Raw genomic sequence first — 20,941 nt, 5'->3', positions numbered from 1 at the left:
TACCCACGCCCACCGGGGCACCGGCCTGCAGCATTACCCTTCTCGGTCATTTGCAAAATATTTGACACGTCGCGACCGGCGCGAGGGTCCGCGCGCCGAAAATGTTACGTCAGCGGGAAGTAAAAAGCATACAGACAGGCGGAGAAAAGGTTGTCAAATGAAACACAAAAGAACATTACAAATAAAAGATTGTTCACGAGTCTCAAATCACGAGTCCAAGTCGAGTTGCAAGTCTTTTGAATGCAAGTCTAAGTCGAGTCTGAAGTCACTGTATATGCGACTTAAGTGCGACTCGAGTCTGAGTCCCAAACATGAGTCCCCATCTCTGATTTCTAGTACGATAGGGAAACCAAACGTCCGTATTTCACATCCTGTCCCGGGAGTCCCGGGTTTTTTTAAGTGAGGAAATGTCCTGGTTTTTAAATTACCTTCATTGGGCCATTAAGACTGGATTAAACTTTTGCGAGTGACCGTAGCGCGCGACTCCGCACACCTCACGCGAGCGGCGGAGACGTTTAAACTTCACGCGTTACATTATTATGTTGGCTTGTTTGCAGTGTTGTCTGCTCTCTGTGGTCGAAGATAAAGGCTTACAAGAAGCGCTGCACATTGTGTCAACTGATGCATGTTACGAACTACCGTCCAGAAAGACAATGTCTTGGTTCCTCTCAAGGTTTCTTCCTCATGCAAAAAAACTAGGGAGTTTTTCCTTGCCACTGTCGCCTTTGGCTTGCTCACTGGGGGCTAGGACTCGGCACTTGTAAAGCTGCTTTGTGACAACAACTGTTGTAAAAAGCGCTATATAAATAAAATTTGATTGATTGATTGATTGAATGTCGAAGAAAATCCAGCAGCTGTATGATGAGGAAAGGGAAGTAAAGCAGGTTATTGTGAAGAGCGCCACAAATGTGGCTCTGACTGGGGTTCACTGGACCTCTGTTAGCAACAAGAATTATCTTGGTGTGACAGCTCATATTATAGATGATGAATAAAAGATCCAGTCATTTGCTTTAAGCATGCAGAAGACCACTTCTAGGCACTATGGAGATGCCTGTGGCAGAGGCCTGGGAAATTAAAGAAAATCTACCATCTAAAATGGTATTAAAAATCATCTTCTGATTTACTTCAGTTCTTATTCTTCCAATATCCTGAGCAAAACTCCCAAAATTAAACAACATTTTTGGTCAGAATTTCCTGTGTTCTGAAAACTGTTTGCTCTGTTTTCTGCACTTATCTATTGGTCTGTGCAGTAGACTGGTGGAAAAATAAACAAGATGTTGAAGTTTATGATTATGTTCATTGATTCATTCATCATTCAAACTTGAATATTTCTCATGTTAAATACTGAAATGCAATTAAAATGCGATTAAATTCGATTAATTAATCACAAAGCTTCTGATTAATTTGATTATTTTTTTATTATATATATACATGTAAGTACCAAATATAAGAATATAAGAATAAATTCTGCACTCTTAGGGAAACGTGCTCTTGTCGGGCACAGGTCTTCTCTCTGGAACATGTCTACATTCCCACCTTCTCCCTGTCTAGTGTCCTTGACCCAGAGGGTGACCTTAAACTTCCTCATTTGGTCGTACGCCATGTTAAAAAAGTAGGAAAGTAGAGTTTCAGCATTTTCTATAACATGATCCTCCAGCAGAACACTGCTTCCTTCCTGAATTTCCTGAATTTATTGAGGTCCAGGTTCAGCTCTCTCAAGTGTGATGAAGGGTTTGACTCCAGAGCTGAGGACAGAGCAGCGCAGTCTTCCTCTGAAATATTGCAGTCAGACGGCCTGTAGACAGAAGGAGATAAAAACACACTTACAGCTGCACATAACAAACGCATCTCACACACAAGGTCTTTCACATTTCAGAATACACACACTCAGAAATGAAGCTGCACCAGTCTAATCACCCCAAACACATATGTTGTGTGTGTGTGTATTAGAGAGGGATGCTACGATGTGTGTGTGCATGTGTGTGTGTATAAATAGAGAGTGAGAGAGAAGGGAGTGTGTGTATGTGATTCATGTGTATGTGATCTGATAAATACACTGATAATATGGATGTTTCAGAGATAGGAAGAGGGTAATAGCAATTATTTGTGTGTATGTGAAGGAGAGACAAACACTATTTTTAAGTGTGTATTTATAAGCACATATATAAAGCATATGTATACAAAGCCTTTTGCATATTTGCCAAATCCTTAACTTTAGTTAACCTTAACTTTAGTTATCTCTCATGCTCTTAACATTTTTGTGGTGCTTTGACACTTCATTTCATACCATTAAAGATACTTTGAACTACTCTGAACTGAGTGTTAAAGACTGAGAGAAAATTGAGAGTGCAGCTAGATGCAGCTAGACAACCTGCAGAGACGAGAACAACTCCTCCCCATGCACTACAACACACACATGTTGTTCTGTTGCTGTTGCGTTGTGTTCCTGCCTCAGGTGGGTGGGGCCCATTATAATCCCCAGCACCTGAGGGCCATTTGTCCATCTATATATAGCTTGTCTTTGTACCAATTGACTGCTGGTGATTGTTTCCTTACTTTGGATCATGTCTCGGGTTTTGTGTTGTGCACCTTAAGCCAGGTTCACACTACACGATTTTAAGCTGGTTTTTCAGTCGCCGACTGTTTTTTGTAGATCGCCGACAGAAACTGTGGTTGGAGGCAAATCGGCGATCACTCGGCGCTCGCTCAGTCGTGTTGTAGTGACATGCTGAAAGACGCTCGCCGAGTGGTCGCAGAGTGGTCGCCGACTCATCGCAGACGCCCGACAAATATCTAGCATGTTTAATATCTAGCATGTTTAATATCTAGCATGTTTAATATCTAGCCCAGTCGGCGACTGTTCTCGTGTTTTTGGAGGGCAGCCAGATGAGTCGGCGATTCCCCAGTCGTTTAATTCGTGAGCCCATGTCACCGATCAGTCATGTAGTGTGAAAGCCACAACAACTGAAAGACTCGCGATTACAGCACAACCAGTCATGTAGTGCGAACGGTACAAAAACCTGACGACTGAAAAGTCGTGTAGTGTGAACCTGGCATTATTCATTAAATTCCTCCTTTTCCCCGAGACTGGCATGAGTCTTTTTTAATACTTAGTCATTAGAAACACTGCACACGTCCTGTTCACTTGTTCACTTCCTGTTCATAAATCTCACAATGTTAATGTTAATCAACAGGGTTCAGTTCTTGGCCATTTCCATTTAATTATCTATATGTATATCTATATCACATTCTACAGAAGCACCATAGAGAGCATTCTGACCAGCTGCATCTCTGTGTGCCATCTGTTATATTCTTGAAATCCTCTCTTAATCCTGGTTACTGGAAATCTATTGATACATTTCATTTCATCTCATTTATTTTTCTTATATATCCAAAACTTTGTTGTACAAAACTGTAGTTCTAGTCCCTGGTCCTAAGTCCATCATTTCCAGACTTCATGGTGCCACGATCTTCTTCTACCGCTGCTATATTGCTAGACTTAGGCCCATAGCCACCCACCACCACACAGATGCTCTGGTTCATGCTTAATCATGTCCAATCTTGATTATATTCACTTATTATATCTTGATAACTTTATCCTGAAACTCAAAACATCCTTTTTGTTTGGCAAACCAAAACAAACCGGTGTGCTCACTGTAGTATGTCTGCTACGTTACACTGGTTATCTATCTCACAATGCATTCAGTTTAAACGTATTTCCACACACACATGTTGGTGAAGTGTACTTACTGGCCATGGGCCTCCACTAGACACACACACACACATGAAAACATGAGTGTAGTTTTAAAAACACCTCCATAACACTGTTGTCATTAACGTACCCTTTACCGTCTTGTGTTACAATCTCAAGATGAGCTGTTGCTCGGCCTTTTCTCACAATATCCACTTTTTCGTTGAATGGCCGTCTTGAAATGGTGTTGTTATCCTGCGATTACATCCTTTCCTCTTGTGAAACATCACGGTAGCTCTGCTAGCAGCTGCTAACTAGCTAGCGCACAAGCTAAAAGCTCACGAGACGTAGAACGGTCGCACGCGGACCAGCGACAGGGTTGCCAGGTCTTACAAAAATATCCAGCCCAACGTCAGTCTAAAACCCGCCCTTCAGAAGCTCAAACTAGCCCAAAGTTAGTATTTTGTTTATGAGGGATTTATTATCAGTATTGCGATTTATATTAAAGTCATTAATAATATTGTAACATTAGTGTTTATCAACTAAATTTAGATTTCCAAAACAAGCCCAATTTGGCGTGAAAACCGCGAACCTGGCAACTCTGACCAGCGAGAATATCCCGAGACCATTGGACCACGCCCCCGCCATTCTAATTCGAAATATGATTGGTTGATTAAACGGTGTAAGGGGAATTCCCATGACGTCACACAGCAACTGTATATAAAGTGGCGCGCGCGATTAGCGGGGTACAGTCGGAGGAAAGCAGTACTCGGAGTTGAACACTTTAACAATATTTATTCACCACAGCATTTAGGCTTCAGCCACGCAGATTGCTGCAGAGGTATGTGTGTGTCTTTGGACTTTTAGCGCTAAGGGTTTCTGACGGTCCTTTGACTTTAATTAAGCGATAGAAGACGAGAGGGAGTGTGTTATCGCCAATAACCGGCTGTGATTCGGTCGTAGTGTGGAGTCTTTTTCTGAGTCTGTCCAAACTGGCTGCAGGTCAAACGTTATGTTAACAACATCCATTTGATTAATTTTAGCAGGTTGTATATAAAATAATAATAACAGACCATTAATAACAATTTCATCTGTTAACCTTTCTCCCAAGAGCCGCGTGAATCCAAGCAAAGAGCCGTTTTGTGTTTTGTGTGTACATGCCGTTGCCTGGCAACGCTCCGCGCAGTTCTCACAAACATCCACCTCAGATTGTGAGGAACTAACTGTTGTATAATGATGGTTTTAAATGCGGTTTTTAAAGTAGCTGTAGATTCAACATTTGTTTTTGGAAAGAGTATCGATATTTAATGATTTTTGACGTGCCTTATTACTAATGTGCAACCAACTCTTAAACCTTTGGGACTGTTGTACATTTACTAACTAAATGTGCATTAATACACATTGAGGCGATGGTAGCAAACGTTTAGGTCAGGAGTGGCCAACCTGCAGCTCTTTGCTTGGTTTCATGCGGCTCTTGGGAGAAAGGTTAACAGATGAAAGGTTATTTAATGGTTGTTATTATTATTTTCTTAGATAAGACATGTTTACTATGCATTTAGTGGAATACTGATCAATATATATTATTATAGGGCTTGAAAAGCGTGTCGAAGGTCTCGATGCTGTGACTTGTGCTATGTAGTTTTCGAGTCGATAGTACGGTGGCCCTGAAAGCCCATCACGATGCAAGCGGAAAACGCACTGCAAATACTCAAAGCAAATGCATCGTTAGCTAGCTACATTTAAAGAGCTTTATTAATTCCCCTAGCTAACTATTTAGATAGATACTAGTTTGTGTTAAATGGGATTTTTAATCAGGGTTTTTAAGCTTTGGTTTCTGTCTAAATACTTAGCTAGCAAGCTACATTTAAGGAGCATTTGATGCTGATGATGAGCTAAATGATGCAGCATGTATCAAAACGATTCAGCAAAATAGACTAAACATAACCTGATAAGAGACGAAGGGAATATCACTGTAGGTTTTAAACTAGAATCAAGAGTTGTGTTAGACTGTAAACACTTTCATACACACTGCACACAGTCATACTCACAATCGCTCTCACCTTCTCTCATGCCATAAACACACCTTCATTCACACACACTCTCACATACCACACACACACACAAACAGACACATATCCAAAGAGGTTCTTTTTACGGATTTGTGAGTTGCATGACTGGTTGCAGTACACCACGACGAGGCTTTTCAAATTTTCCGAACACATTTACGTCATAGTGCAGTCTGTATGACGTACTTCTAAGACAAACAAAGCATAATTTATATCCCATTAGTAGTCCGTTCTGCTGGATCAGGAACATTTAGGCTACAGGTCTACCTCTGAATACGTACATTTACCTCTAAAGACAGTGAATTTGGTGAATCACAGGTACTTAAAAAGATCAGATGAACTGATAAATGCAAAATGCTACTAGCCCTCTTTTCTTTATATGATAGCGAGGTAGTTGAAAAGCAAGGGCTTGAAAGCCCGAGGGCACCCCTAATCAAAATTGTGGAGGAGCTTCTCAAACGCCAGAAGCTCCTTGGCACCAAAATGGACGTTTTCTCGCTCTGGTGAATTTCGAAGTGCGCTGGTGTTTTGCCTGTCTGACTGATGTGTTGACCTCGTTTCAGAAATGGAAGCGTTGCTCAAGAAAACCTGCGACCAGCTACTGGAAGCCCGCAAGGTTGGTCTTGTGCACAGTATAATGTGTCATTACATATGTGTCATTATGTGTCATTACATATTATAACATGTATAATAATACAATATAATAATTTGTACATCTACAAATAATAATGATATAATAACATAACATATTATAATTTCTATGTCTTTATTAATGATTTTTCTCATAGATTTCTGAGAATCAGGTTGCAAAGCATAAGGAGCTCATGACTGTTTGCCAGGAAGAACATGAAACAATCTCCAAGTTGCAGACTGCTTTAGAGCAGAGTATTGAGACAGCTTCTGAATACGTAAGTGCTTTTAACTCTCTGATGAACATGACAAAGACATAGTAATGTGTCACAATACAAAGTAGGATATCAGAGTACAGAAAATCGTGACATTGTAAGCGTTACAAAAGAGGTAAACCTGCCCTGACTATTTTGATACTGTGTTTTTCTTCAGAGGGCCTTTGTTGATGGCATTAAAGAGACTTTGAAAAAGAAAGACGAGCTTCTGGACCAGATGCAGCACGAGCAGCATTCACTCAAGGAGAAGGTGATGGAACTCTCCAGTGATCTGACGAAGCAGGACCTGGTGTACAGAAACACCGTCTCCATGCTGGAGACAGAGAGGGCAGCAACCACCCGTCTTACTGCCGAGAATCAGGCTTTGACCTGGAAGCTTGTGGAGTTCCAGCAGATCACCAATGAAATGAGCACCAAGCTCCAAGCACTGGAGACTGATTTAAGTATCCAGACAAACACAGTGGTTGATCTTTCTGAGGAACTTCAGAAAGCCAAAGCTCTTCTCAGGAACGGGGAAGAAGAGCGTAGCCAGCAGTCCAGCACCATCAGCTCCTTGAAGCTGGAGGTGGGGGAGCTCCAGCAGACGCTCCACACACTTTCCAGAGGAAGAAAGTCCAACTGTGCTTACATGGCAGTGGTGACATCTTCGAATGAGGAGAGCCGGAAGATCGAGGCCATGGAGAGAGTGCTGAGCAGCACCAGAAAGGAGATTCAAAAAGCCTGTGAGGAGCTGAGACAAAAACAAGACGCTGAAAAAAACGAGAGGTCCAGGGAGCGGGAGCTGGCTGAGTTAAAGGCCATGTGCACTGCCCTGAGGGAGAAGCTCCAGCAATGCCAGAATGAACAGGCCCAGGTGGAGAAGGCACAGAGGAGACAGAAAGACATGGAGGAGAAGCTGGCACATAAAGATCTGGAACTCAACTCTAAAGCTCAGGAGGTTTTAGGGTAAGACCCTTATTAATCGATCTTACTCAGCAATGCTCAAACTGTTCCCTTGTCTTTTAATAACATGCAGTTGGCATTATATATCAGATAATACATAGGTCTGATCCAAACTGAAAACATGGTAAGTTGGCTGTACACAGTATCAGAACAGCAGTTTGTATTGTAACAGTTTGTATTGTAACCACAGGGCAGTGATGGCCTGGTGGTTAAGAAACTGGTCTTGTGACCGGAGGGTCGTGGGTTCAATTCCCAGACCTGAGGCCATGACTGTGGTGCCCCTGAGCAAGGCCCTTAACCATCAATTGTGCTCACTTCTATAAAAAAAAAAAAAGAGATATAAGTCGCTCTGGATAAGGGCGTCTGCCAAATGCCATAAATGTAAATGTATTGTATGGTTACAGGCTCCAGAAGCAGATGTGTGATGACCAGGATCAAATCAAGACCTTAAGTGCTAATCTGCTGCAGAAGGAGTACAACATCTCGTATCTCCAATCAGAGATGCGTCAGGCCAACACCCGTATTGCCGTGCTGCAGAAAGAGGTTAGTAAACAAACCATGGTGTTAAAAATAATCAACGTGGCAGGCAGAGTGGGTGGCGTTAAACCTAACATGTCGGATCACTTCATCGTCCCCCTTAAGGTACAGACCCTGGCTGAAGCTCTCTGGGAGCACAGAACCAAGAGAGTTGACGCGGAGGGAGAGAGGGACAGAGCTCTCAGCGCCTTGTGGAATCAAGAACAGACCATTGCGCAGCTGAAGACTGTGAGTGCCGTTCATTAAGTCTTACTGAGCTAGTGATCTTTCACACGGGCTTCCTGCGTGTTTTCTCATAGCTTTTTCCATGTCGTTGACAGGAGCAGGTCGGGTCGCAACAAACTCTCCGGAAATACTGGGAGACGTGTCAGCGTGAGTACTTTAACACAAACACCCCACAGTACAGCAGTACTAGTGCTGACACCGTGAGAAGGAGCCAACGGTTGCAGAGACGCCTTCTGCTTTAGACCTCTTGAACCGGTGCTCTTGTGCGGTGTGCTCTAGTATGTGAAATAAGTGGAAAACCTCACCTGGTGTTTGATCTTTTGCCTGTAGTGCTTCAGGAAAAGGACAAGCTGATTCACGAATTGCGGTTCACCCTCGCGGAGAAAGAGAGGGCACGTGTGGAGCAGGAGAAATGTCTTGACGCTCTGCAAAAGGACATCAGATCCCTAACTGAAAGTAATGGGAGGCCATTGCATTTTTTTGAACACACAGATTGTTAAGGAACTCGTCTTTTATAGTCGCTGACGTTGGTAACGCTATTCAACCATTTCTCACAGAGCTGGATAAGTTGGAGAGGGGGACCAGACAGAGTGGGACTGCCTGTGGTCCTGATCCCGCACATCCCAAGGGAGATAACAAGCGGGACACTACAGGACGCTGCACAGTAAGCCCCCCCAACAAACCCAAGAAACCAGCGGGGAAAGACCAGAAGACAAAGCAACCACAGCAAGACACCAGTGGCAGAGTGCAGCGCAATGTAAGGTTCTCTGTCTCTCACACACACACACACACACACACACACACACACAAACACTTGCTTGTTTTGGCTATTAAAATCTAGCAGTGTTTTTTTTTGTCTCACTGCTTATGGTCATAAAGCCACAGTAACGCTATACATGTAAACAATTTGAGAGAGATGCAGACACAACAGTGAAGAGCAATGCAGACATTTAAGATAAATTCAGACAGCAGTCAGTGTCAATCATCTCCTAATTAACATACAGCCCTGATCCCAGATCAGCACTACAGGCTCAGGACCTTCCAGCACCTGCAAACCCGTGTTGTCTTGTCCTCACCAGCCCTCTCTCTGATTGCACTCGGCAGGACTCTTCGGTCTCCACTAAGACGAAGGATAACCGCTCCTCTAAAACAGCAAGCCCAACACCATCGACGTCCGCAGGGCATTCGCAGGGCGTCGACGTCCGCAAGGCTGGAAGCGGCAGGTCCATTAAACCAGCTCAGAAGAGAAAGTTCACGGAGGTCTGTAGCTCCCGGAGGGCTCTTGACAGAACCTGCCTTAAAAAAATAATTAAATGTTTGACTTTTTTTTAGGAGTTGCTCACAATTAGCTGGTTGAATAGTATCCTCGTAACCTGTCCTGAACCTGTCTGCGTTGTTTTATGTGTGGTCTAGGACTCCGTGCCATCTGACAACGGGAAGAAACTGCGGCACCGGACGACCTCCAGGGTCAGCGTGACGTCTGTGAAGGTTTGTGTCTGCGCAGCAGAGCTGCTCTTATACCTGTGGCTCCAAGATCACGATCACGGCAGTAATGAATGCTGATCGCTTGGACCAGGGCTGTAATTACAACTGTAGTTATTACTGTAACCGGTTCCTGTAGGGTATAATTAAAGCAACCTGTCGTGAAAATGTTTTTGATTTGTCAGTGTAAGACAAGTGAGGACGGATCCAGTTGAGCGCACCCTCCTCGCCCCCGCCCTGGCCCCTCTGACGCAGGCTTCCACCCAGCCAAGAAGATCCCCCAGAGCTCCAACCCTGCAGAGATGAAGAGAAAACCCATGAGGTTAGATCGCAGGCTGTTCTAGCTCATCACCATTGATTACACCTTCACATCTGTTGAGTAGGGCTCTGGGATGCCCGTAACTTCAGTACAGTGTTATCATAGTGAACCTATTGTTTTTGGGCTGACTGAGGTGATTTTGGGAATTGTAGTTTTCAAGCTTTTTCTGGTTTCCTTTGCAGATCATGAGTACATCAACATGACAGAAATCATCTCACTGTCAAGCGGAAGACGTAGAAGACTTCAGGCTTCAGGCTTTCCAACCACACAGAAACCACACAGATTGTTAAGTAACTCGTCTTTTATAGTCGCTGACGTTGGTAACGCTATTCAACCATTTCTCAAAGAGCTGGATAAGTTGGAGAGGGGGACCAGAGAGAGTGGGACTGCCTGTGGTCCTGATCCCACACATCCCAGGGAAGATAACAAGCGGGACACTACAGGACGCTGCACAGTAAGTGTTGCTTCGTACTCCTTGATGGCAACATATTTCTCATCCTGCTGCTTTTCTCAGAGGAAACAGAGGCTCATCACCATTGATTACACCTTCACATCTGTTGAGTAGGGCTCTGGGATGCCTGTAACTTCAGTACAGTGTTATCATAGTAACCTATTGTTATTGTAATCACTGAGGTGATTTTGGGAATTGTAGTTTTCAAGCTGTTTCTGATTTCCTTCGCAGATCATGAGTACATCAACATGACAGAAATCATCTCACAGTCAAGCGGAAGATGTAGAAGACTTCAGGCTTCAGGCTTTTCAACAATAAACCACTTCTTGAATAAATAAAAGTTCTTCCAAATGGTTCTGTTTTTCATTAATAGAAAAAAAACACCGGCTAAAGTTTCCTATATACAGTAGTGTTCAAAATAATAGCAGTCCAATATGACCAACCAGATTAATCACTGTTCTTGACAGTGACAGTTAGATGCCTGTGTGAAGCTAATCTATTAACAAGATGTCCCCACAAAGTCCCACTGTTAAAAGACACATACTGAAGCGGATACAATTTGTCAAAGAACACATCAACTGGCCCAAAGAGAAATGGAGAAACATATTGTGGACTGGTGAAAGTAAAAAATGGTCTTTTTGGGTCGAAGGACTGTAGACAGTTTTGTCAGACGACCCCCAAACTCAATTCAAGCCACAGAACACTGAAGACATGGTTTCACTTACTATGGTGCTGGGCCTGTTTACCGCAAACCAGGGATAATGGACCAGTTTGCATATATCAGAATACTTGAACAGGTCATGTTGCCTTACGCTGAAGAGATAATACCCTTGAAATGGGTGTTTCAACAAGACCACACCCCTAAACACACCAGTAAACGAGCAGTTACCAGTTGAGAGGTACCAGAAGTTGGTTGACTCTATGCAACACAAATGTGATGCAGTTCTAAAAAACTGTGGTTAGTCATCTAAATTTTAGGATAGTGATTCACAGGAAATCATTAAAAAGGAGTACATATTTTGAGTTTGTAAAGACAAATGCAGACACTGCTATTTTTTTTAACAGCCCAATGTTCATTTTTTGTTATTTTCTGTAAAGTAGTGAAATGAAATGTGCCATATTTTGTCAATTGTGATTTTTACACCCCAATCGAAATTTGTCCTCCGCTTTTAACCCATCTGTGCAGTCAGAACACACACACACACTAGTGATTACTAGGGGGCTGTGGATCACACGTGCCCAGAGCGGTGGGCAGCCCTAGCCCGGCGCCCGGGGAGCAGTTGGGGTTAGGTGCCTTGCTCAAGGGCACCTCAGTCATGGCCTGTCTGGGAATTGAACCCACGACCCTCCGGTCACAAGACTGTAATTTTTTCCAAAAAGTATTTTTCTTACAAAACTGACATTGTTCTGGATACAATATTCTCTTCTTTCAGTAGAACATCTGCTATATTTTGTTCTAAAAGATAAAGGAGGGCTGTGAAATTAAAAAATCGAAATCTTTCTAACAATCACATTTTTAAACTATATATAACTATATATAACTATATAAAATATATATGATGTCACGGTGAGGGAGCCGGGTCGCCACAGGAGGGCACGCATCCCGGCCAGCAGCCGATCCCAGCACACACCCCCGAGCACCCAACCACTCCCACAGTCACAATCACCTGAATACTGATGCACCTGTTTTCTATTACGTTGCTCTTTTTTAAGCCCGCAGGTCGTCCGGTCCAGTGCTGCACATTACCGCTACAACAGCGTCTCTGGATCCGGCGAGCATTCCACTAGCGTTACTTTTGCATCACTGTTTGTGTGTGCGCTAAGAGTATTACTTGGGCATCATTGTTTTGTAGTCATAGAGAACAAACTCTCTTCTGTTCCACCCACGTCTCCAGCTGCCTCTGTCCCGACGCCTTCGGCGTCACAGAATGTGCAGCCTGGAGCAGCCGGAGGCGAGGGAGCCTCACCTCTGGAGGTGCTGGCCCACCAAGGTATCGTCCTGGGTAAACAGCTGCAGGAGCTCCAGGAACTCCGTGCGCTGGTGACCACACTCATGTCCTGCATAAAGGCTCTGACGGTGCAGGCGTCCGTACATCCTCCGACACCACGGACACCGATTCCTCTCCCCGAACCCTACGGAGGGGACCCAGAGCGTTTCGAGGGCTTCCTGGTCCAGTGCCAGCTGTATTTTGACAGCATGCCTCCTCTCGAGGAGAAAAACAAGATCTTGTTGTTTTGTAGTCATGGAGAATAAACTCCCTTCAGTTCCACCCACGTCTCCGGCTGCCTCTGTCCCGACGCCTTCGGCGTCACATATGAAAGGTCTGCATATAAAGAAAATAGCAACCAAATTAGTGATTATAAAATAAAAGTTTAAAACAGCATTCAAATTTTGCAATATGCCCTGCAGCAACAACTTTTTGTCTCCTAATGAACTGGATGAAACACAATATATTTCAACTTCAAGGTGTCTTTCAGTGTCCCATAAAAGGAAAATGTTTGAGCAACTAATGCATTACATTTTACAAAGATCAAGATTGACAGGGTACTTGCACTTAGCCTGGCTCGGTGAGGGCGCATTATGAGGCCTCCATGACTGAACACCCTCTCTACTGCTGCACTGGTGGCAAGTCAATACCAATATTGCAATATTGCTAAAAACTAGGGGTGGGACGCGATTAAAAAAATTAATCGAATTAATCGGAAGCTTTGTAATTAATTAATCGAAATTAATCGCATTTCAGTATTTAACATGAGAAATATTAATTTAAGTTTGAATGATGAATGAATCAATGAACATAATCATAAACTTCAACATCTTGTTTATTTTTCCACCAGTCTACTACGAAGACCAATATATGTGTAGTGTGCAGAAAACAGTTCAGAACATTGGAAATTCTGACCAAAAATGTTGTTTAATTTAGGGAGTTTTGCTCAGGATATTGGAAGAATTGAAGTAAATCAGAAGATGTTTTTTAATACCATTTTAGATGGTAGACTTTCTTTAATTTCCCAGGCCTCTGTCATAGGCATCTTCATAGTGCCTAGAAGTGGTCTTCTGCATGCTCAAAGCAAATGACTGGATCTTCATCATCTATAGATTCATCATCTATAATATGAGCTGTCACACCAAGATCATTCTTGTTGCTAAGAGGTCCAGTGATCCCCAGTCAGAGCCACATTTGTGGCACTCTTCACAATAACCTGTTTTAATTCTTTCCTCATCATACAGCTGCTGGATTTTCTTCGACATTGTCTTTCTGGGGTGAGTTTCCCAAAACGTTCTTAGTGCCAAGTACTTCGTCACCTCGTTCTTACGTACGAGGTTAAGAAGTACTTGGCGCTAAGAACGTATTGGGAAACTCACCCCTGGACGGTAGTTCGTAACTTGCATCAGTTGACGCAATTCGCAGCGCTTCTTGTAAGCATTTATCTTCGACCACAGAGAGCGGACAACACAAATAATGTGACGCATCATGTATAAACGCGTGCGGAGTCGCGCGCTACGGCCATTCGCGAAAGTTTAATCCAGTCTTAATGGTCCAATGAAGGTCATTTAAAAACCAGGACGTTTCCTCACAGGATGTGAATTACGGACGTTTGGTCACCCTATCGTACTAGGAATACATTTAGCAGCTAAGTTATCATTACTGACCTGCGCGTTAAGCTGGGCGTACACTGTGCGATTTTTGGCCCATTTTCAGCCGATTTTTCACTCGTTTCGGCTCAATCGCGTGTCGTGCATCGTATAGTTTACACAGGTAAACGAGGAACGATTCACACCTCACGACCAACTCCCGATCAGAAATCGCAGCGTCGCAAGAACATCAAACATGTTTGAAATTCAAATCGCTCCTCGTGAGAGTAACGCACTGTTGAAGCAGCTCCACGAGCCGACTCTCCCTGCGATTTAGTCGTACAGTTTGAGCTGGAGCTGAGTACACGATTTAAAATATCGCACAGTGTACGCCCAGCTTTAGCCGCAACATGTTTTGCGTTGAGGTGGTAACGAAGGGTGGAAGTGCTCCTGTGATAAGCGAACTCCTTCCTACATAAAGTGTAAATAACACTATTTTTGTTTGTACTTCCATCTGAAAGTTTCTTATATTTAAATTTCCCATCCACCAGCGTAGCCTCTTCAGTCATCTCCATCATGATCATCTTATTGTGTGTCCATAATCTGTATGCCAGGAACTCGCGCACTGAGAAACATTCCACGGTGCAAAAGTGTCTCGTCCGTTAAATGCGTTAAAATGCGTTAATTTTTTTAGTGCGTTAATTTTCCTGTAATTATTTAATCGAAATTAACGCGTTAAAGTCCCACCACTACTAAAAACCTTTCCGGGTGGGTTTTCAGGTGGCAAATAAAATTAGATGTGGTGGAACCAGCGTCCTGTATTTTTATACCACACACGCTGCAGTTTGCTGCTCTTCAATTTGCTACTTGTGCTACGTTTTTGTACCCAAAACTTAAGAATGGTGGAATAGAAGCGAGCATCCGCACCAGCACCACCATGCTTTCTCCAGTATTTTTGAGACAAAAGGTAACTTTGAGATTGGTCTATAATTTACACAGTCTGTAGTATCAAGACCCGTTTTTTTAAGAATAGGCTGCACCATCGCTAGCTTAAAATAGTCTGGGACACAGCCTGATCCAAGAGACAAATTGATAATTGACTGAATGTGAATGCCCACCGAGTCAAAGACCTTTTTTAAGAATTTTGGAATCTGGACCTCTACCAGTTTGCGTATCGGTCTAATCGCTCGACTGATGATGCCATCTCCACTGCTTTACACTTAGCCCTTACACACCTGGACAGGAAGGACACCTACGTCCGAATGCTGTTCCTTGACTGCAGTTCGGCATTTAACACTATCATCCCCCAACAGCTCACTCGGCTGAGCAAATCACTGTGCAACTGGCTGCTAGACTTCCTGACCGGAAGACCACAGGCAGTGCGGGTTGGCAGAAACAGATCCAACAGCGTAACACTGAACAAAGGGGCTCCCCAAGGATGTGTGCTGAGCCCCCTTCTGTTCGCGCTGCTGACCCACTACTGCACACCAGAGCACCCCTCCAATCTCTTCATCAAGTTTGCGGATGACACAACGGTGGTGGGTCTCATCAGCGACAACGATGAGACACACTACAGGAGCGAGGTGAGCCACCTGGCCTCCTGGTGCAAACACAACAATCTCTCTCTGAACACCAACAAGACCAAGGAAATTGTTGTGGACTTCAGGAGAACTCGCACCCAGCACACTCCCCTGTTCATCAACGATACTGCGGTGGAGAGGGTGAGCAGCACCAAGTTCCTGGGTGTGTGTGTCACAGAGGACCTGAAGATCGTCGGTACCTCTCTCCCCTCCCTTCCGGACTTATTCAGCTCCCGCCTCACACGGAAAGCCCTTCACCTGGCAGGAGACCCAACCCACCCACTACACAGCTTCTTCAGCCTGCTGCCATCAGGGAGGAGACTGTGGAGTCTCAGGACCACTAGACTGAAGGACAGCTACATACACCAGGCTGTGAGGATGCTGAACTCTCTCCCAACTTTACCCCCCCCCCCCCCTCCTAACCCCAGCACACACTCATACAGCATCCAGATCAACACAGTACTGATCTGTTGATACACTGGTACTGTTATTCCCTCTTAATCCCCCATCTCATCTTACCACTTCACTACCCTTGTATTGCACTATTGTCCCGTTTCGTGTCTCTTGTCACATTTATGTTTACTCTGTAGTTATTGACGTAAAATATACATGTATTATGATTTGACGGATTTTTTCCCGAAAAAAAATCAAATGGCCTTGGACCCAAAAAGACCAATTTTACTTTCATCAGTCCACAATACGTTTCTCCATTTCTCTTTGGGCCAGTTGATGTGTTCTTTGGCAAATTGTATCCGCTTCAGTACGTGTCTTTTAACAGTGGGACTTTGTGGGGACATCTTGTTAATAGATTAGCTTCACACAGGCATCTTCTAACTGTCACTGTCAAGAACAGTGATTAATCTGGTTGGTCATATAGAACTGCTAGTATTTTGAACACTACTGTATATAGGAAACTTTAGCTGGTGCTTTTTTTCTATTAATGAGAAATAGAACCATTTGGAAGAACTTGTTTCATTTATTCAAGAAGTGGTTTATTGTTGGAAAGCCTGAAGCTGATCTTATGATGGTGGTTGTGTCAATTGACCAGCTCAATGTGGTGGTTTCTTCTTTACAGCCCTGCAGACGTCGATGCTGAACTTCACTTTCCATTTGGATGCCCTGTGGACGTCGATGGTGTTGGGCTTGCTGTTTTGGAGGAGCGGTTATCCTTCGTCTTAGTGGAGACCGAAGAGTCCTGCCGAGTGCAATCAGAAAGAGGGCTGGTGAGGACAAGACAACACGGGTTTGCAGGTGCTGGAAGGTCCTGAGCCTGTAGTGCTGATCTGGGATCAGGTCTGTATGTTAATTAGGAGATGATTGACACTGACTGCTGTCTGAATTTATCTTAACTGTTATGTCTGCATCTCTCTTAAATTGTTTACATGTATATCATTATTGTGGCTTTGTGACCAGTGTGTTGACCTACTCTGCCACTGGTGTCTTGCTGTGGTGTCTTGCTCTGGTCTTTCCCCGCTGGTTTCTTGGGTTTGTTGGGGGACAGAACCGTTCCTCCAGACTTTCCCTTCAACTTTGTGTCTCTCTGGAACATCAAAAGGAACATCTAGAACAACACTTCCACCCACTCTGAAAACATTACTCTGTTTCCTCTGAGAAAAGCAGCAGGATGAGAAATATGTTGCCATCAAAGAGTACGAAGCAACACTTACTGTGCAGCGTCCTGTAGTGTCCCGCTTGTTATCTCCCTTGGGATGTGCGGGATCAGGACCACAGGCAGTCCCACTCTGTCTGGTCCCCCTCTCCAACTTATCCAGCTCTGTGAGAAATGGTTGAATAGCGTTACCAACGTCAGCGACTATAAAAGACGAGTTCCTTAACAATCTGTGTGTTCAAAAAAATGCAATGGCCTCCCATTACTTTCAGTTAGGGATCTGATGTCCTTTTGCAGAGCGTCAACACATTTCTCCTGCTCCACACGTGCCCTCTCTTTCTCCGCGAGGGTGAACCGCAATTCGTGAATCAGCTTGTCCTTTTCCTGAAGCACTACAGGCAAAAGATCAAACACCAGGTGAGGTTTTCCACTTATTTCACATACTAGAGCACACCGCACAAGAGCACCGGTTCAAGAGGTCTAAAGCAGAAGGCGTCTCTGCAACCGTCGGCTCCTTCTCACGGCGTTAGCACTAGTACTGCTGTACTGTGGGGTGTTTGTGTTAAAGTACTCACGCTGACACGTCTCCCAGTATTTCCGGAGAGTTTGTTGCGACCCAACCTGCTCCTGTCAACGACATGGAAAAAGCTATGAGAAAACACGCAGGAAGCCCGTGTGAAAGATCACTAGCTCAGTGAGACTTAATGAACGGCACTCACAGTCTTCAGCTGCGCAATGGTCTGTTCTTGATTCCACAAGGCGCTGAGAGCTCTGTCCCTCTCTCCCTCCGCGTCAACTCTCTTGGTTCTGTGCTCCCAGAGAGCTTCAGCCAGGGTCTGTACCTTAAGGGGGACGATGAAGTGATCCGACATGTTAGGTTTAACGCCACCCACTCTGCCTGCCACGTTGATTATTTTTAACACCATGGTTTGTTTACTAACCTCTTTCTGCAGCACGGCAATACGGGTGTTGGCCTGACGCATCTCTGATTGGAGATACGAGATGTTGTACTCCTTCTGCAGCAGATCAGCACGTAAGGTCTTGATTTGATCCTGGTCATCACACATCTGCTTCTGGAGCCTGTAACCATACAATACAAATTGCTATGCTGATACTGTGTACAGCCAACTCTTACCATGTTTTCAGTTTGGATCAGACCTATGTATTATCTGATATATAAGGCCAACTGCATGTTATTAAAAGACAAGGGAACAGTTTGAGCATTGCTGAGTAAGATCGATTAATAAGGGTCTTACTTTAAAACCTCCTCCTGGGCCTGTTCCCTCAGGGCAGTGCATCTGTCTTGCCTCAGCTCCTCAAGGACTTTCTCCATCTCCTTTCTGGTGCGGCTCAGCTCTGTCTCCAGGGCCTCGATCTTCCGGCTCTTCTCATGTAAAGTTGTCATGATTGCTTTGATGTTCTTCTGCTGGAGCTCCCCCACCTCCAGCTTCAAGGAGCTGATGGTCCTGGACTGCTGGGTACGCTCTTCTTCACCATCCCTGAGAAGAGCTTTGGCTTTCTGAAGTTCCTCAGAAAGATCAATCACTGTGCTTGTCTGGATACTTAAATCAGTCTCCAGTGCTTGGAGCTTGGTGCTCATGTAATCGGTGACCTGCTGGAACTCAACGAGCTTACTGGACAAAGCCTGATTCTCAGCAGTGAGACGGGTGGCTGCTGCCCTCTCTGTCTCCAGCGTGGAGACGGTGTTTCTGTACACCAGGTCCTGCTGCATCAGATCATTGGCAAGTTCCTTCACCTTCTCCTTTAGTGAATGCTGCTCGTGCTGCATCTGGTCCAGAAGCTCGTCTTTCTTTTTCAAAGTCTGCACAAGCCGCTGGATTTCCTGGTCTTTCACCTCCTCCTTGCCATTGTTGACCAAACACTTGCATTTTTTTCTATAATGCAATATTTCCTCTTTAACACCATCAACAAAGGACCTCTGAAGAAAAACACAGTATCAAAATAGTCAGGGCAGGTTTACCTCTTTTGTAACGCTTACAATGTCACTATTTTCTGTACTCTGATATCCTACTGTGTATTGTCACACATTACTATGTCTTTGTCACGTTCATCAGAGTTAAAATCACTTACGTATTCAGACGCTGTCTCAATACTTTGCTCTAAAGAATTCTCCAACTTGAAGATCTTTTCATCTTTTTCCTGGCAAGTCATCATGAGCTCCTTATATTTCGCCACCTGATGCTGATAAATCTATGAGGAAAATCATTAATAAACACATAGAAATGCTATTATAATATGTAATGACACATAATGACACATATGTAATGACACATTATACTGTGCACAAGACCAACCTTGTGGGCTTCCAGTAGCTGGTCGCATGTTTTCTTGAGCAACGCTTCCATTTCTGAAACGAGGTCAACACATCAGTCAGACAGGCAAAACACCAACGCACTTCGAAGTTCACCAGAGCGAGAAAACTTTTTGGTGCCAAGGAGCTTCTGGCGTTTGAGAAGCTCCTCCACTATTTTGACAGCCAGCTAATAATCCATGAACCATTTGAATAGTTAAATAGTGCTTTCTTTGTGTTTTACAGTAATCTGACAACTGCTTATTGGTAGGGCCATATGTTTAGGGCCACTAAATGCATAGTAAACATGTCTTATCTAAGAAAATAATAATAACAACCATTAAATAACCTTTCATCTGTTAACCTTTCTCCCAAGAGCCGCATGAAACCAAGCAAAGAGCTGCAGGTTGGCCACTCCTGACCTAAACGTTTGCTACCATCGCCTCAATGTGTATTAATGCACATTTAGCTAGTAAATGTACAACAGTCCCAAAGGTTTAAGAGTTGGTTGCATATCAGTAATAAGGTACGTCAAAAATCACTAAATATCGATACTCTTTCCAAAAACAAATGTTGAATCTACAGTTACTTTAAAAACCGCATTTAAAACCATCATTATACAACAGTTAGTTCCTCAGTTTGTGAGAACTGCGCGGCGCGTTGCCAGGCAACGGCATGTACACACAAAACACAAAACGGCTCTTTGCTTGGATTCACGCGGCTCTTGGGAGAAAGGTTAACAGATGAAATTGTTATTAATGGTCTGTTATTATTATTTTATATACAACCTGCTAAAATTAATCAAATGGATGTTGTTAACATAACGTTTGAGCTGCAGCCAGTTTGGACAGACTCAGAAAAAGACTCCACACTACGACCGAATCACAGCCGGTTATTGGCGATAACACACTCCCTCTCGTCTTCTATCGCTTAATTAAAGTCAAAGGACCGTCAGAAACCCTTAGCGCTAAAAGTCCAAAGACACACACATACCTCTGCAGCAATCTGCGTGGCTGAAGCCTAAATGCTGTGGTGAATAAATATTGTTAAAGTGTTCAACTCCGAGTACTGCTTTCCTCCGACTGTACCCCGCTAATCGCGCGCGCCACTTTATATACAGTTGCTGTGTGACGTCATGGGAATTCCCCTTACGCCGTTTAATCAACCAATCATATTTCGAATTAGAATGGCGGGGGCGTGGTCCAATGGTCTCGGGATATTCTCGCTGGTCAGAGTTGCCAGGTTC

At 43.9% G+C, this 20,941-nt stretch overlaps 3 protein-coding genes across 5 annotated transcripts in view; 1 reads left to right on the top strand and 2 right to left on the bottom strand.

The window, feature by feature from the left end:
• Positions 1 to 4,305: 4,305 nt before the first annotated feature.
• LOC143489261 (uncharacterized) overlaps positions 4,306 to 20,941 on the top strand; it is a 52,845-nt gene continuing 36,209 nt past the window's right edge. Inside the window, exons 1-14 of one of the 3 annotated variants that reach the window (XM_076988157.1) lie at positions 4,306 to 4,532; positions 6,321 to 6,373; positions 6,546 to 6,665; positions 6,820 to 7,607; positions 8,009 to 8,147; positions 8,247 to 8,369; positions 8,462 to 8,513; positions 8,697 to 8,822; positions 8,924 to 9,123; positions 9,471 to 9,626; positions 9,780 to 9,854; positions 10,034 to 10,170; positions 10,350 to 10,621; positions 10,850 to 10,916. In XM_076988157.1, the coding sequence (XP_076844272.1) occupies positions 6,323 to 6,373; positions 6,546 to 6,665; positions 6,820 to 7,607; positions 8,009 to 8,147; positions 8,247 to 8,369; positions 8,462 to 8,513; positions 8,697 to 8,822; positions 8,924 to 9,123; positions 9,471 to 9,626; positions 9,780 to 9,854; positions 10,034 to 10,063 (1,860 nt within the window). In that variant the 5' untranslated portion in view covers positions 4,306 to 4,532; positions 6,321 to 6,322 and the 3' untranslated portion in view covers positions 10,064 to 10,170; positions 10,350 to 10,621; positions 10,850 to 10,916. Of the gene's footprint in view, positions 4,533 to 5,039; positions 5,192 to 6,320; positions 6,374 to 6,545; positions 6,666 to 6,819; positions 7,608 to 8,008; positions 8,148 to 8,246; positions 8,370 to 8,461; positions 8,514 to 8,696; positions 8,823 to 8,923; positions 9,124 to 9,470; positions 9,627 to 9,779; positions 9,855 to 10,033; positions 10,171 to 10,349; positions 10,622 to 10,849; positions 10,917 to 20,941 lie in introns of those variants that run through there. The other 2 variants (XM_076988156.1, XM_076988158.1) reach the window with 2 other exon arrangements.
• Positions 16,785 to 20,941, bottom strand: part of LOC143489259 (uncharacterized) — a 52,701-nt gene continuing 48,544 nt past the window's right edge. Inside the window, exon 10 of the mRNA XM_076988155.1 lies at positions 16,785 to 16,970. Coding sequence (XP_076844270.1) covers positions 16,875 to 16,970 — 96 coding nt within the window. The 3' untranslated portion in view covers positions 16,785 to 16,874. The remainder of the gene's footprint in view (positions 16,971 to 20,941) is intronic.
• Positions 17,429 to 18,999, bottom strand: LOC143489262 (uncharacterized). The gene is made up of 5 exons (XM_076988160.1): positions 18,641 to 18,999; positions 18,326 to 18,464; positions 18,104 to 18,226; positions 17,960 to 18,011; positions 17,429 to 17,776 (listed from the first exon to the last, which is right to left on the bottom strand). The coding sequence occupies exons 1-5, from the start codon at positions 18,982 to 18,984 to the stop codon at positions 17,607 to 17,609; spliced, it is 828 nt and encodes a 275-aa protein (XP_076844275.1). The 5' UTR covers positions 18,985 to 18,999; the 3' UTR covers positions 17,429 to 17,606.

This window comes from Brachyhypopomus gauderio, unplaced genomic scaffold (assembly GCF_052324685.1).
Source record: "Brachyhypopomus gauderio isolate BG-103 unplaced genomic scaffold, BGAUD_0.2 sc60, whole genome shotgun sequence".
NCBI classification, from domain to species: Eukaryota; Metazoa; Chordata; class Actinopteri; order Gymnotiformes; family Hypopomidae; genus Brachyhypopomus; species Brachyhypopomus gauderio.
This window is presented reverse-complemented; position numbering and strand designations above follow the sequence as displayed.